Source organism: Lampris incognitus, chromosome 2 (assembly GCF_029633865.1).
Source record: "Lampris incognitus isolate fLamInc1 chromosome 2, fLamInc1.hap2, whole genome shotgun sequence".
In the NCBI taxonomy this organism is placed as follows: domain Eukaryota; kingdom Metazoa; phylum Chordata; class Actinopteri; order Lampriformes; family Lampridae; genus Lampris; species Lampris incognitus.
Genome location: NC_079212.1, coordinates 14,929,626 through 14,945,983, shown reverse-complemented (window position 1 = coordinate 14,945,983; position 16,358 = coordinate 14,929,626). Strand labels below are relative to the sequence as shown.

Below are 16,358 nucleotides of genomic sequence, written 5' to 3'. Positions count from 1 at the left end.
CGCTATACCTAGAATTTCTAAATGGTTGCGTGTGTCATATTATTACTTATTTTATGACCTGGTTGATTGGTACTGTTCATCATTACACCCAGTGTATACTGCACAGCCCATACATAACCCCACTTCTATCAACAGCGAGACTGTCGAGATGCTGGAACGCTTCAGATATCTTTGGCTCTCCTTGGACAATAAACACAGTTTCAACCGACACACCACTGACATCCATAAAGGCTGCCAAACAAAAACCCTATCCGCAAACTCAAAGAAATTTCTGTTTCTCCCCCCAAATATGGCCCTGCTTTACAAAAGTATGATCCAGCCAAAACCACTGTGCTGTTCCATCTGCTTTATTTGGGGGCAGCATGGTGGCCCAGTGGTTAGCAGTGTTGTCTCACAGCAAGAAGGTCCTGGATTCGAACCTCAGGCCATCCCAGGTTCTTTCTGTGTAGAGTTTGCCTGTTCTCCCTGTGGCTGCATGGGTTTCCTCCGGGTGCGACGGTTTCCTCCCACCATCAAAAAAAGAAAAGAAAAAAAAGACATGCATGTTAGGGTTAATACTCCTTCCTGCCTGTGCCCCTGACCAAGGCAATAGGAAAAAGAACTGGAGTTGGTCCCTGAGCGCTGCAGCTGCCCACTGCTCCTATACAATAGGATGGGTTGAACGCAGAAAGCACATTTCATTGTAATTGTACAACTATACAACGACAAAATAAAGTGGCTTTCTCTGGCTTTCTCTTTATCGTGTCATCTGCTTCTATGAAAACTCAACCACATCACACACACTGCCTCTAAAATCATTGGTCTTCAACCTCCAAACTCCCAGACCTCAATTTTGGGGGTGGCGATGGCTTGGAGGTACCAGCCTGGTACAGGAGGGTTGCCGGTTCGATCCTTGGCTCCTCCTTGCAAAAACGTTGAGGTGTTCCTGAGCAATACACCACACCCCTAACGGCTCCCGATGAGCTAGTTGTTACCTTGCATGGTTGACCCTGCCATTGATGTATGAGTGTGTGTGTGTGTGTGTGCGTGGGTGAATGTGAGGCACTAAATAATTGTAAAGTGCTTCAAACGCTTGTTGCGGCTAGAAAAGCGATATAAAAAAAACGCAGTCCATTTACCATTCAATAGCAAAGCCATCACACACAAAGCACTCAATATAGCACATGACCCCGCATGTCCCCCTCAACCTATTCTTCATTTTGTTCCCATATTGTTGCAGATACAGGCTAATAGCCAGGAAAACGGCCTATTTGGCAGAAGTTTTTTTCCACCCCACCATAGCAGCTTCAAATAAGGCGGCCTGCTGATAGTCCTTGTCTATGTGTGTAACCACGTGGTTACACAAGGATAAAAGAACCCTACCGCCTGCAGGACTTTTTTGTAAGTGTTGTAATGCTGCTCACTACAAGAATAAGAACGATGCGCAGAACTGTAGCAACTACAGAGGTGTAAAGTTGATCAGCCACAGCATGAAGATATGGGAAAGAGTAATAGAAGCTAGGTTAAGAGGAGAGGTGATGATCAGCGAGCAGCAGTATGGTTTCATGCTGCGAAAGAGCACCACAGATGTGATGTTTGCTTTGAGAATGTTGATGGAGAAGTATAAAGAAGGCCAGAAGGAGTTACATGTGTCTTTGTGGATTTAGAGAAAGCACATGACAGGGTGCCGAGAGAGGAAGTGTGGTATTGTATGAGGAAGTCGGGAATTGCAGAGAAGTATGTAAGAGTGGTGCAGGATATGTATGAGGGAAGTGTGACAATGGTGAGGTGTGCGGTTGGAATGACAGATGGGTTCAAGGTGGAGGTGGGATTACATCAAGGATCGGCTCTGAGCCCTTTCTTGTTTGCAATGGTGATGGACAGGTTGACGGACGAGATCAGGCAGGAGTCTCGGTGAACTATGATGTCCGCGGATGACATTGTGATCTGTAGCGAGAGTAGGGTGCAGGTTGAAGAGAGCCTAGAGAGGTGGAGGTATGCACTGGAGAGAAGAGGAATGAAAGTCAGTAGGAGCAAGATGGAATACCTATGCGTGAATGAGAGGAAGGACAGTGGAATGGTGAGGATCAAGGAGTAGAGGTGAAGAAGGCGTATGAGTATGAGTTTAAATGCTTGGGGTCAACTGTCCAAAGTAACGCGGAGTGCAAAAGAGAGGTGAAGAAGAGAGTGCCGGCAGGGTGGAGTGGGTGGAGAAGAGTGTCACGAGGGATTTGTGACAGAAGTTTACCAGCAGGAGTTAAAGGGAAGGTTTACAAGATGGTTGTGAGACCAGCTATGTTTTTTTTCCTCCCCAATTGTACATAGCCAATTATCCCACTCTTACCCACATCCAGATACGGCTAATTGTGTCTGCAGGAACAGGGATTTGAACCGGAGATCCCATGTTGGTAGACAACGGAATAGACCACTACGCTACCCAGACACCTAAGACCGGCTACGTTATATGATTTGGAGACAGTGGCACTGACGAAAAGACAAGAGGTGGAGCCTGAGGTGGCAGAGTTGAGGATGCTAAGATTTTTATTGGGAGTGACGAAGAAGGACAGGATTAGGAACAGTTATATTAGAGGGACAGCTCAATTTGGACAGTTTGGAGACAAAGCAAGAGAGGCAAGATTGAGGTAGTTTGGACATGTGTGAAGGAGAGATGCTGGGTATATTGGGAGAAGGATGCTAAATATGGAACTGCCAGGCAAGAGGAAAAGAGGAAGGCCAAAGAGGAGGTTTATGGATGCGGTGAGGGAGGACATGCAGGTGGCTGGTGTGACAGAGGAAGACACAGGGGACAGGAAGAAATGGAAACAGATGATCCGTTGTGGTGACCCCTAACGGGAGCAGCCAAAAGTAGTAGTAGTAGTAGTAGTTGTTGTTGTCTTAATGCTGCTCACTTTGTCATCACCGGGAATAAAGTTTTGATGTTGCAAAAATAATTCAAATGCATTCCAGTTCTGTCTGTTTCTTACACTGCTTTTTTTCATTAATTGAAAAGAATAATCCTAATATTAGTAGCTATTAGGCAGTCTGTAAACTGTGGTGCAGTATGTGGAGGGTGGAAGGCTGCGGTGAATTACTTTTTTTCTTCTTATACACATGATATCAAAAATCCTCATCTTGAGTTTTATATTTTTGCATGGCGTGTATGATAAAACAACCCCTTCAAATCCATTCACTAATTTATTTTACAGGCTTTATATACCGCCATCTCTTTTGGTAGTCAAAAAACACTGCCTGTTTTGGACATTCGACAAAAAAAGCCAACTGCCGTCTTGAGATTGCATCAAGACACCAACCTTTATGGATTTTCTTGATGCGCTTTTCTCTATGATTGTGAATTTTGTTGACGTGTTTGCCAGAAAACAACACCGACCTTTCGCAGAGGAATTTTGAACACCCAGTACAGTTGAAACCGTTCACGTCGCTCGTAGCGGAACTATTGTGGCACGGACACATTTCCCAGTCGGCAAGTAAATTGTACGGAACCAAACAGCGCTCTCCCCTCACTCCTGAGGTGCCACTGTGTGTTGCGCGGAGTGATCTTTCCCCTCTTACTTCTGCTACTCGTTTGCGTGGAACTAGGCGCCAGTTATTAAAAGTGTAATGATTAATTGGCGGAAGTAGATACCTGCTCTCCATAAAGATGTTTACGAAGGCGTTTCGTGTCAAAGCCAACACCGTCATCAAAGGATCAGACAGGTGAGGTCTTACACCGCCCCTTCAAGTCATGTTTCAGTCAGCCCTCAATGTCCCAACAGACAGCTTGATGTTATATAATGAATGGCTAAAATATACGTTTTTTCCAGTACCACTACTCTTTTAGCTGAATCTATCTTTAGATGCGGCTTCCCAGTATTTGTTTATGGGGCTAAACCAAAGTCTTTATTTCAACATTACTATGATGAAGACCACTGCGCACGTTAATTATTGGCATATTAATTCACACGTCCCAAATAAAACTGGCGAACTGAAACGAGTCAACTTTGTCCTGAAGATCAGTGTGTGTGCTACCTATTTACATTTGGGGTATTCGACGTTGGATCATTATTATATTTGTCGTTTATTTATCCCCCCCCCCCCGGATAACCAATAGGACTAGAAGTTTCTTGTTAACAGTACATTTTAGAAAGCCATCAATCTACTGCTTAACACCTGGGAACAATTGAATGAAATGTTAGCCATTAGAGCTAGCATAGTTTCCTGTACTATGGTGTAGTAAAAGGCTTTGGTAAACCTGGAAGAAGTAGTGTTGTTGGTACAAAACGGACTAAGCAATTGGATTGCAGGAATGATTATAACATAACCCTCATAGATATAGTATGTGTGTCAAATCTGTTATGCTATGTGGTCACAGAAGCAGCTATAGAGGGTATCTAAATATTTACATAGTTATTGTGAACAACAATTAGAAGCTATTTTTTCAAGAACATGGTTATGACAGTATGCATCGTGATATTTCCAGTATTTTCTCTCCTCTTACTAAAGTTACTGGTCAGTCAACTCAATCTAGAGTCTTGAGCATTAACATTCATATATAACAGATGCCTCTCAGTGCAACACATATGTTGCAATTGTATGTTACTCTAATACTGTTAATTGTCAGTTATAATCAAACCAAGTTGAAGATGCAATCTGCTGCAGTCCTGCACAGATTCTATATCTAATTAGATGCCAGGTATACAGCTTCTTCTGAATGTCTTATAGAACATGCAGTATGCATGTTTTGTTTTTGTTTTTTTGTCATCCACTATAGGAGAAAGCTCAAAGCTGACATATCTGCAGGCTTTCCTTCACTGTCTCCCAAGGAGGTGTCAGAATTGGTCCCCAACAAAGAGGAACTGAATGTAGTTAAGATTTATGCGCACAAAGGAGATGCAGTTACACTTTATGTTCTCCATAAAAACCCACTGTTTTTTGAAGTGGATAAACGCCTCTATCCCACAGGTAAAAAGGCAGCTATTGTGTTATATTCATGCGATTTTTTATTTATTTATTTACCAAATAGAACAGCAATTTATTTAAATCACATTTATTGCATTTTGTCAAATCTTTCAGTGTATATGCTTTGGCGCTTCCCTAATGTCCTGCCAGCATTTACAACATGGCCTCCTGTGCTTCAGAAGTTTATTGGTGGGGCAGGTAAGCCTCTATCCACCTCAAGATTACAGTACAGACTTAAATACACACTAATGTCATTAATATTTAACTGATTGAAAATACACTTATGCTTCTTTAAAGACCTCATGCTGCCAGGAGTGGTGGTGCCCTCAAGTGGTCTCCCAGTAGTGAAACAAGGTGACTGTTGTGCTGTAACAGTGGTGAGCAATAGGTAAGTTATAACTGACACATAGGATTTTCCTTGAGGGTCCTTAAGTCTGGACTTAAGTCTGACAGTATACCTCTATGTCAGGGCTCCCATGGCAGTTGGCACAGCTGCTGTGTCCAGTACAGAGATGTGCAGTGCTGGTATGAAAGGGAGAGGTGTGTTTGTCCTCCATACCTACATGGATCATCTATGGTGAGTGGCTGCCATTTTTCACGCACAACCTGATTTTCATTTAGTCCTATTTCCAAAGAGCTGAACCATATCAGCTTGACAGAAAAGGTGTGCTTTGAAAGAAACAGGCAGAGATGATGAGAAACTAATTTTTTTTGCTTGGTTGTTTTGTTTTCTTTGTTAGGGCATTTGGGGATCAATCTGGTCCTCCTAATCTCAGTGGTGATAATCAAAGTGAAACTGTGAATGGAGAGGAATATGATGTTGAGACAGAGGAGGCACTTGATGAGAATGTTGAAGCTCTGGAACAATTTTCTGGTACAGCTGATGATCAGGTCATGGAACAACCTTGTCCTGGTATTGAAGAACTCAGCCTGGTGGAGCATCATCAAGAGAAGGAAAATGAGTGCCGATGCAGTGAGGAAGCAGAAGTGAACCAAGATGAGCAGAAAACACCACAAGGCAACAAACCGTGCAATATGTTATAGCCAAATTTCCCAGCCAACAACTTTTTTTTTCTTTTTTTCCTGATTGGCTATAAGATGGAGGTGCTTGCTCAATCCAACATTAAAACCTGGTTTAAAAATTATCTTGGCATCCTGGTAGTGTTGCGGTCTTTTCCGTTGCCTACCAACACGGGGATCATCGGTTTGAATCCCCGTGTTACCTCCAGCTTGGTCAAGTGTCCCAACAGACACAATTAGCCGTTTCTGCGGGTGGGAAGCCGGATGTGGGTATGTGTCCTGGTCGCTGCACTAGAGCCTGCTCTGGTCAGTCAGGGCACCTGTTCGGGGCAGAGGGGGAACTGGGGGGAATAACATGATCCTCCCAAGGATCCTACGTCCCCCTGGTGAAACTCCTCACCGTCAGGTGAAAAGAAGCAGCTGGCGACTCCAGCTGTATGGCGACTCCACGGGAGGCATGTAGTAGTCTGCAGCCCTCCCCGGATGGGCAGAGGGGGTAGAGCGGCGACCGAGAAGGCACGGAAGAGTGGGGTAATTGGCCAAGTACAGTTGGGGAGAAAAAGGGAGGGGGGGGGGATTTGTTACCTTAATCAGTAGATGTGCTATTGAAATGCATGGTGGTGCTCAACAATCTCCGAAATCAGATGAGCAATATATAACTGTTGGCACAATCATTTCTATCTGTTAATAGCTGCCTTCAAACATACATTCTGTTTTACCTGTTCACACAAACAGCTTCTATCTGTAAGATTTACGGATAGTGTTTGTTCATACAACATGGCAGTGTCCTCTGTCTTGTTACACTCTGTTCCTGTAGGATGTCTTTTATTTTATCACTGAGGACAGGCGCTATAACTAACATTATTCTTTCATTTGTCTGTTATTTTGGCATTCGCAATTTTCCATGTAATCATACCACACAGCTGCCTGTTGATCTCGTCCTCCGTACGGACAAGATTTTAATTGTGGTGAAAAGAGATGAGATTTGATTTTTATCTTGCCACAGAGTTGATGGATGCCTTGCTGCTTCAATGTTTTCTCCATGCACTCAAGAGCAAGGTGAAGAAATCCGAGCTCCCCCTGCTGACCAGTACATTTCTCCGCAACCACATGTTCTCCTGCTGGTATGATATGGTTCATCTTCTAAACAGTATGCAAGAGAAGTTAAACTTATCTTCAAGAATTTTGTTTTTTATCTTGCAGTCCAAGTGGAAAGCAACTTGATATCAAGAAATCAAGCTATAAAAAGGTACAGTTGTTTTCCAGGCATGTGACGTTTTAGCCATTCAAATAGACAATGCCTTTTAACAATAATTAATGAGCATGTATTTAATATTTTACTTAACAGCTGTCCAAGTTCCTGCAGATAATGCAACAGCAACATAACCTTGTGCGTGTGAAAGAGCTGAGCAAAGGAGTGGAGAGCATCGTGGAAGTGTACTGGAAAAATCCAGAGTGAGTCAAGCCCTGCCTCAGTTTGCTGGGATTCCTGGCTGAGCTGTTCGATCAGGAACTACATGACTGATGACCTATTCAGATTGAGACTTAATCAATTTGTCTGATTTTTGTTTCATTATTATCATTATATGAACTGTTATCAAGACTACGTTCCTTCTGTGCCCCCGACGACCCTGACATGGAGGAGGCTCCAGTGCATTTGATAGGGGAGGGAGAAAAGCCGTACCATCCCCCTGAGATCACAACTCTGTACTCTGTGTCAGCTCGACTGGAACCTCTCTTTCTGGAGGCAAACAAGAGGTTTTTGTGCCTTTTTTTTTTTTTATGTGCTTCTGAGTTTTTGATATGAATCTTTAAGCTCCTCCTGACCTCTTCATGTTTACACTTTGGTCCTTCTGTTGTACTGATTTGTGCCCCACCCTCCTCACAGGAAAGGAGAAATACTCCAGCCTGCTGAAGTAAGACGTGTTATCACAGAGTATGTCAAGAAAAACGAGCTAGTAGATGACAATAATAAAAAGTAAGTAGATGTGAATATAAATCAGTGTATATAAACTATATAGGATACTACTGGTGTTACCTTGACACAGATTTGCCCTTACCCCACTCCAGACAACTTATCTGATACACACTATACCCATCAGTCTAACTATTTATCAAACAAACATAGATCTGGATAAACATAGATAAGAATGATGTGAACGACGTACCTAGCTACTTTGTGGTGAATGGGAATTCTCTTTTACAGCTATGTCATCATAAACCCTACACTATGTGACTGCCTGTTGGACAAATCAGAATACCAAGAGGTTGAGGCTCTAAAGTGGGATGATCTGTTCAGTAGGTAAGAACTTTACTCACTCACACCTTCACTTGTAATTCAAGAGTGAGAAGAGAAAACATTTGAATCATCTGCCAATCCCATTTCCTCTTGTGAATCAATTTTCCTGGCTTTCCTTAAGCGTGACTATCATACTGGTGTAGAGGCCTGCCAAATATGGGAATATGAATATGTGAAATAAATGTTCTAGTCTGCACAGTTATGCATGTTTCAATATGGGTAAAGCAAGTGGAGTAGTGCATTTGCCATAATTCTTTGATTCTTTTGTGAGCTTTGATATCCTGCTTAGCTAAGCCAGTGTAATTTCAGTCTAAAGGAGTGATGTACTCTAAGCCAATCAGAGACCACTTTGGAGGAGTTAAAAAAAAGGCGAGGGGTGGTTCTAAAAGAGAGAGGGAGAGAGTGTTCCCAGAACATAGCAGAGGAGTTTGCTGAGTTATTGTTTTGTCGGTAGAAATTGGGTTTAGTGTCGAAGCGAGTAATATTTTGTGGACTGAATTACTTCGAAGGATTTGCACAAGTATTGTATTGTAACAGCTTCAAGTCCTGTGCATCTCGACGTTTCGCAACTCATTCTTCCCCAGTTTGCCCTGGGAGTTGGCTAGCCTACAGCCAGTTAGCTTAACATTAGCTATTTTGCTCAAGAGTTCCTAGCATGTTTAAAAGTGTTCTGCTCGCTTGCCATTTGACATGGCCTGACAGAGAGCTCTTACTCCAGAAACTGGAATTTCTTGCCATTTGTCATCTGGTGACATGCTGTCATGCGGACATCGGGATAACGAGTCTGCGTCAATGTTCTGTCGACCTGCCCTATACTTCAGGCAGAAAGTATAGGTGGACAATGCTGAGAACCAACGATGACCAGTGGCATCCAGTTTAGCTGATGTCAAAATGCAGGTCAGTGGATTGTTATCTGTTCGGACCTGTAGGGTAGCTCCATAGAGGCAGTCATGGAGTTCATCCACAATAGCACATTTGAGAGCTAAAAATTCCAGTTTGTGTGCTGGATAGTTTTTCTCAGATGTCAAGAGACTCCTGCTGATGAATGCAACTGAGCGTTGTCCATCACCATGTTCTTGGTATAACACACCACCTAGTCCATCCAGGCTAGCATCCACATGCAAAACATAAGGCTTCTGTGGATCTGCAAACACTAATACTACAGGTGCCTTGGTAAGCCTGTTCTTGAGCTCTTGAAAAGCATGTTCACAATGCTCACTCCATCGAGACCCAAAGGATTCAGAAGACTTGTCGTAAGTCTTGTCGAGTGGAGTTGCAGTCTGACACCCTTTGGAGTGGGAGCAGGGAGGATACCCTTGAAGAAGTTTTTTGAGGGGACGGCATAGTTTGGAGAAATCCTTGACAAAATGGCGATAATAACCGCAGAATCCCAGGAAGGATCTGAGCATTGTCACAGTTTGGGGTCTTGGCCAAGAGACTACAGCCTCAATCTTGGATGCGTCTGTCGCTATTCCATCTTGTAACACAACGTGCCCAACGTAGGTGACAGAAGTCCTGCCAGTTCAGAATCTTCGAAGATGCATCTGCTCTAAGGAAGAGAGTGCTGAGATAGTAGATGACGAAAGGGAAGGGGAATGGGAATGTCCTGTTGAGAGCATTTGCACTACAGACGAATCTGATATAGTGAATCCAGAATCAGAAGTATGGAAATCAGACAGAGAGAGAAAACCAGTAGAACATTTCTCTTATGCAAAGCTGGGAGAGCCATGTGCAAAGTCTGTAGTGGTGAAACCTACTAGTGTTCATTCAGTTACGCCACACACAATGCATTTCCCTGAACACTACAATAGTTATCATTCATGATGGTGTAACTCTTTTGCTCAATGCAGTTCATATGTGAATAAGATATCGTTCTTTCGCAATATGTCTGTGAATGTTCTCATTCATCCAGGTCATGGTTATCAAAAGGAATTGAATCGAGTGCAACTGGACTTGCTATATATCCGTGAAGACGTTTCGCCTCTCATCCAAGAGGCTTCATCAGTTCGTGCCTTTCTGACTAGACCAAGCTAGTCTGACTGGCTGGTGATGAAACTCAGATATTTATCCTCTTTGGAATCGTTATCAGAGCTAATGATGTCCATGGCTATTGTGTTCCGATGTTTGGCAACGCCCATCGTTATCAGAGGTATTGATATGCGTGGCTCTTTGTGATCTGATGTTAAGCAGCGACGGTCGTTGGGGGTGTTAGTTTCGACTTCGTTAGTGCTGCATTCAGTGGTCATGAGTCGTTGGAGCCGTTAGTGACCGACTGTTGTTCTTGGAGGCTAAGCTTCTTGAGTCTCCTGAGTAGAGATGAAAGGACGGCATTGTAAGTGGGAGATAAGTGGTGTCGCAGACCTCCTCCTCTGTTGAGGGATGGTTTTTCCAGTTTCACATAGATGGCTTCCTTCACCCCTCTTTCAAACCATCTATCTTCCCTGTCCAAAATGTGTACGTTGCTGTCCTCTACCCAGGAGACTCAAGAAGCTTAGCCTCCATTTTGCTTACCGTTTTGTTATTTTTCGTACTTAGCTAGCTTTGTGAAAATGTATAGTCTAACTATCAAGCATGGACGTTTTGCCAGAACTGTCGTGGGGACAGTCATCTATAAACACCGGCCGTAGTTTGTGCAGGGAAACCGGAGATGAGAGGATTTCGCTGAAGCTAATTAACTAGTTAGCGCTGCCTGGGAGGAAGGATTCATTCAGCGTGTGCTGGACCTTCGTGATGAGCACGGACCTTGTGGCATTCATCAACGCTACCCTGTTGCGTCATCTGCCCGCCCCTGCGGACCACGTGTGAGTCGTTTGTGTGGTGGCGTGAGTAGGAGGAAACTGAGACTATTCAAACACTGGCTATCAACGTGTTCCCAATAGAAACACGTTGATAGTCAGTGTTTGAATAGTGGATAAGGTGAGGGACACCTCACCTTATCCACTAAAATCCATAGTGTTCTGAATGTGATGCTCATTACTGCCTACCAACAAGTTAAGTATACTAGATACCAGAAACTTACAGATGTTATAGGTCACTGAGTTAATCATGCAAACAATAGCCGTACTAGCACATCTTGTTTATCTATCTTAGGTAAACCATACGTATGTGTATAGTCAAAGAGGCCATCTACGTATGTGATGAGGGAACGACCATCCCTGAACAGGGGGAACGAAGAATACATCTGTCGCCATCTTACAATGCTTGTGATTGCAACTATTCCCCAATCCTCTGTGAATATCACACATGGCCATTGAAACTAGTTAATGGTCACACCAATTTGCGTGTGAAACCAATCATTGGTTTCAGTCGTTATGCAACTGTGCTGTTCATAAGGTCGGGGTATTCCTTCAGTCAGTTGCGACTGACGAAGTCACCTGGGTGAGTGATGAAACGTTTCTCTCTCAATAAACGTTGTGTCCAGATGAACTGATTCAACTTTCTGTGATTTTCTTACTTGGATTATTGAGCATGCATAAAGATACATATAGAACCTTTAAGCATTCTGGAGTTTTTAGCCAAACACATTACTTTGGTATAATTGGACACCTCGTTGAGTTGCATAATAAATGCAAAATCACTACATAAGCTGCTTGGTATGCTAGCAGCAGCCATACCAACATGTACCCTGGCTTTGCCAAATGACAGAAGCTAAGCAGATATGGGCTTGGCTAGTACTTGGATGGGAGACCTCCCAGGTAAATGAGTTGCGCCTAGAAGTGGTGTTGGTGGGCCAGTAGGTCCTAAAAAAAAATCAACTCCTGATGCCCCAGTGCAATGAATTAAAGATGCCACGGCACTTATCGCAAATAGTAGGGGCCCCCCGGTGTCCTGGCAAAATTCCCAACCTGGCTCTCGCCATCTGGCCCCTTGATCATCCCCCTGTGTAATTGGCTCAAAGATTCCCCCCTCTCCACCTCAAGCTGATGTGTGGTGAACGTTCTGGCACCAAATGGCTGCCGTGCATCATCCAGGTCGGTGCACATTGGTGGTGGTTGAGGTGAGTTACCCCCCCCCCCCAGACACCTGCTTTGGGTGTCTAGATAAATCGCTATATAAATGTAATCCATTATTATTATTATTGTTAAATGTCTTATCAATTGCTCGGGCACATCTTTAACCTAGATGAGTTTAACGAATTGTACAATATAGTACATCTGGGCCAAACAGTAGATTTGCATTCTATTGTATGCTCATTCTTCACTTGATTGGAACTGAAAGTGCTATTCTGAAGATCATTCATTTAATCGGTAATCAGTCAGCTATACTTGGAGTCTTCAAGTGTGTGCCTTTTTAAAAAAACAAAACCCAACCACGAATTGTGAGAATACACCACTTATTCATCTTCAGCATAGCAACAAATCAAACATACCATGCGACCTGATCATTTGTAGTTGAAACAGGGCAAAAAACGGCTTAACATCATAATAGCACCTTCCATTGCATTACCCTTTTTCTCTTTTCATAATCCTGTCATTAACTCCAGTCAAAGTATTTACTTTTGTTAATTTTTTTGGAGGAAAATATTAATAAACAGCACTGATATTTTCATCAATGAGCTGCCCAGTGCATACATGTAGACAAGATAAAATGTTATTTACTATATGGATATCTTTGTTGAATTCAGAATTTTTTTTCCTGCATAAGTGTGTGATTGGTCTCGCCCCCCCTCCCCCTTTTTCTTCCCATTGTACTTGGCCAGTTAATCAAATTTCCGAGCCATCCTGGTCGCTGCTCCACCCCCTCTGCCGATCCAGGGAGGGCTGTAGACTACCACATGCCTCCTCTGGTACATGTGGAGTCACCAGCTGCTTCTTTTCACCTGACAGCGAGGAGTTTCGCCAGGGGGACATTGCACAGGGGAGGATCACGCTATTCCCCCCAGTCCCCCCCCCCAAACAGGTACCCTGACCGACCAGAGGAGGCACTAGTGCAGCGACCAGGACACATACCCCCATTTGGCTTCCCACCCCTACAGGCACGGCTGATTGTGTCTGTAGGGACGGATGCCTGACCAAGCAGGGAGTAACACAGGGATTCGAACTGGCAATCCCTGTGTTGGTAGGCAACGGAATAGACCACCACGCTACACGGACGCTCTCTCGCTCCTTTTTTAAACAGACTCAAACTAGCTGAAGTGACTTTGCTCGGTTTTGTGAAGCCTGAAACCTGCTTGTTGCTGCTCGTAGCTTTAATTTTGGCCGATTGAGCTGCTTCTCTCCGTTGAGTGCAGAAAGGTTTGAACCCGCTAATTGCCGCTTGCAGCTTTATTATTATTGTTACTATTTAGTGTTCAAGTATCCCTGAAGGTTGGGACATGAATATATCTGCTTCTTGCTGACTCTCTTGTAAATCACTGTGGATAAAAGTGTCTGCTAAGTGAGAAAACGTGAACTGTAGTTATCCGAATAAGAATAATTTAAGCTTTTATATTACACAGCCAGCTGTCCATCCTTCACTTCAATCCATGGTAAATTTTGTTAGACATGTGGATTAATCAGTTGGCCCACTTTGCTCACAGTAATTCTACAAACTTGCCTGGAAATGCCCGATATTGCACAGGTGATAAGCCAAGCCAGTAAAAATGGACAGATGTATTTTCTCTAATGAGAGATGAAGTCCTCTTTGTGCCCTGTTACATCAGCTTAGATACATATTTGTAAGTAATGCATGAAATCAAAACCACAGGTGAAAGTTTGAATTTGCCAAAGGCCCACTTTGGCCAAATACTGCTCCAATAAAATGAAACACATGGGTATACAGTTACTAGATGTAATACGTTTTGTCCAAAATTACATATTTGGCACGTTTTGGATATTGTTCATGGAACACAGGCGAGCACAACTTCTTCTTATCATGTGAGACTTACTACACAATGCCCTGGGGGTGTGTACTTAGAAAGGTGTGTGTGTGTGTATGGGGGGGGGGGTTTGACGGTCATTGGCAATGAGTGAGGACTACAGAGTAGTCTCTATTATGTTGTCATTTAAAAAGCCAACCTAATTTAGCAAATTGGCCGATGTCTAGGCTACTCTCATGAATCAGGTACAGTAAAGCTACGTATACAAGTGTCTCCCTAGCGAGGAATGCATTCGGGTAATAGAGGCTGTTGGGGGAGTGCTAACGACTGCCAGCCACTGAGTTGAGTCTTTTGTTCACTCATCAATTACACACTAATAGCAAGCCAAGTCGAGTTCTATTTGATTACTCCATGGAGTCAGTTACCTCTCTTTTTGGGGGGCATTAAAATGTAATTTATCTACATCGTTTGACCTGATCAAGGAGATCAGAAATGTTGCTAACTGAATTTGGATCATGCTTCGCTCTTTTACTTTGTAACTGACACAGTTTGTGTTTCCCCACATCAACTGTGCCCATGTCCACCCCTCATCTGTTACTGTACACCAACTGTATCCGTAGTAGTATTTTGGCACATGCTAGTTTCATTGTGTTCCCGTGACACTTTTAGGACAGAGGTCATTTGAAGCGGTGGACTTCTCTGACCATTATATTCAAAAATGGAGTTGTTCAGGGTGATGTACCAAATCTTTCTTCATTCCAAGGTAGCTATGGCCAACAAATACCATCTCAACATGCATCCATTATCCAAACCGCTTATCCTACTCTTATGGTCACGGGGATGCTGGAGCCTATCCCAGCAGTCATTGGGCAGCAGGTGAGGAGACACCTTGGACAGGCTGCCAGGCCATCACAGGGCCGACACACACACACACACACACCCACACATTGGGACGATTTAGTACAGCCGATTCACCTGACCTACTTTGGACTGTGGGAGGAAACCGGAGCACCACGCAGACATGGGGAGAACATGCAAACTCCACACAGAGGGTGACCCCATGGCAACCCCCAAGGTTGAACTACTCTGGGGCTTGTACCCAGGACCTTCTTGTTGTTTGGTGACCGCGCTAACCACTGCACCACCGTGCCACCCATGTCTTAATGCATATTAATTTTTTTTGCTCTCCCAGGAGAAAAGCATATTGCGTATAGTATGTATGCCAGCAGTATTGTGATGACTTGGCAAGCAAATAATGACTTGGTGAATTTGGTTTAAGTGGGCCTTGGCCTTGTGTCCACCTGTAGAAAAGCACTTTCTGTATTGTTGCATTGTTTTCTATGGTAAGAGCCCAACCCAATTGCACGGACTTGCTCTTGTTTTAGAACCTACTCTGTTGGCGCTCCACCTCTTTCTCCAACGTCAGAACAATTTAAACTCTAATTGCAGTGCAGAGCTCAACATTGCCACTTCTGTTTTCACTAAGCAATAAGAGTAAAGGACGAAGAGCACCAGAGAGGAGAGAAAAATGCAGTATGAATAAAGAGAAAGCAGGATGACTATATTCTTTGCCCTGAAACTTATCTTGTTTTGTAGCAACAACTATTGAGGATCAGGTGCTTTTCTCACACCCCTATCCAATTGCTAAAGTTGGGCGCTAGTGATGTTTCTTTGACAGAGATCTCTGGTGCACATACTTATTCTGTGTGCGGCCCGAAGACGAAAAGATTATAAGGGGATGTATAAAAGAAGCTTATAGCAGAAGGAAAAACTGTGATCCATCTGATGAGGACGTTCAAGGATCTGAGCATTGAGCTGATCATTTTTAGTTTGCACTTGAAATTGTTAAGTGAAGTTTACTTGTATAGCCCAAAACCACAAGGTAGTCCCGAAGGGCTTTACAATCAGTACAATACACAACATACAGCACCCTCTATCCTCAGACCCTAGACCTGAATGAGGGAAAACTCCACAAGAAAAACCCTATCAAAAAATTGGAGAAACCTTGGGGAGAGCAACAGAGGAGGAATCCGTCTTCAAGATGGACAGACATGCAATAGGTGTCGAATGCACAAAATACATAAAAGTAACAGAATTATAATGTAACATCACAAAATAAAAAAAGGAGCAGAATTATAATGTAACATCACAAAATACAAAAAAGTAGCAGAATTATAATGTAACATCACATAATACATAAAAGTAACAATTATAATGTAACATCACAGATTACACACAACAGGGTAATGTAGAATACATACAATTAATTTATAGAATTTAGCAATTGTAAATGTACTAGGTCATAAA

The 16,358-nt window shown here is 43.3% G+C and overlaps 1 protein-coding gene across 1 annotated transcript in view; it reads left to right on the top strand.

Moving 5' to 3' along the window:
* The first annotated feature begins 3,503 nt into the window (after positions 1-3,503).
* The window catches only part of eif2d (eukaryotic translation initiation factor 2D), a 16,907-nt gene continuing 4,052 nt past the window's right edge, over positions 3,504-16,358 (top strand). The window contains exons 1-12 of the mRNA XM_056274409.1: positions 3,504-3,693; positions 4,748-4,938; positions 5,050-5,133; positions 5,233-5,323; positions 5,405-5,512; positions 5,676-5,953; positions 6,962-7,079; positions 7,159-7,204; positions 7,304-7,410; positions 7,558-7,713; positions 7,844-7,933; positions 8,162-8,257. Of these exons, the coding sequence (XP_056130384.1) occupies positions 3,638-3,693; positions 4,748-4,938; positions 5,050-5,133; positions 5,233-5,323; positions 5,405-5,512; positions 5,676-5,953; positions 6,962-7,079; positions 7,159-7,204; positions 7,304-7,410; positions 7,558-7,713; positions 7,844-7,933; positions 8,162-8,257 (1,421 nt within the window). The 5' untranslated portion in view covers positions 3,504-3,637. The remainder of the gene's footprint in view (positions 3,694-4,747; positions 4,939-5,049; positions 5,134-5,232; positions 5,324-5,404; positions 5,513-5,675; positions 5,954-6,961; positions 7,080-7,158; positions 7,205-7,303; positions 7,411-7,557; positions 7,714-7,843; positions 7,934-8,161; positions 8,258-16,358) is intronic.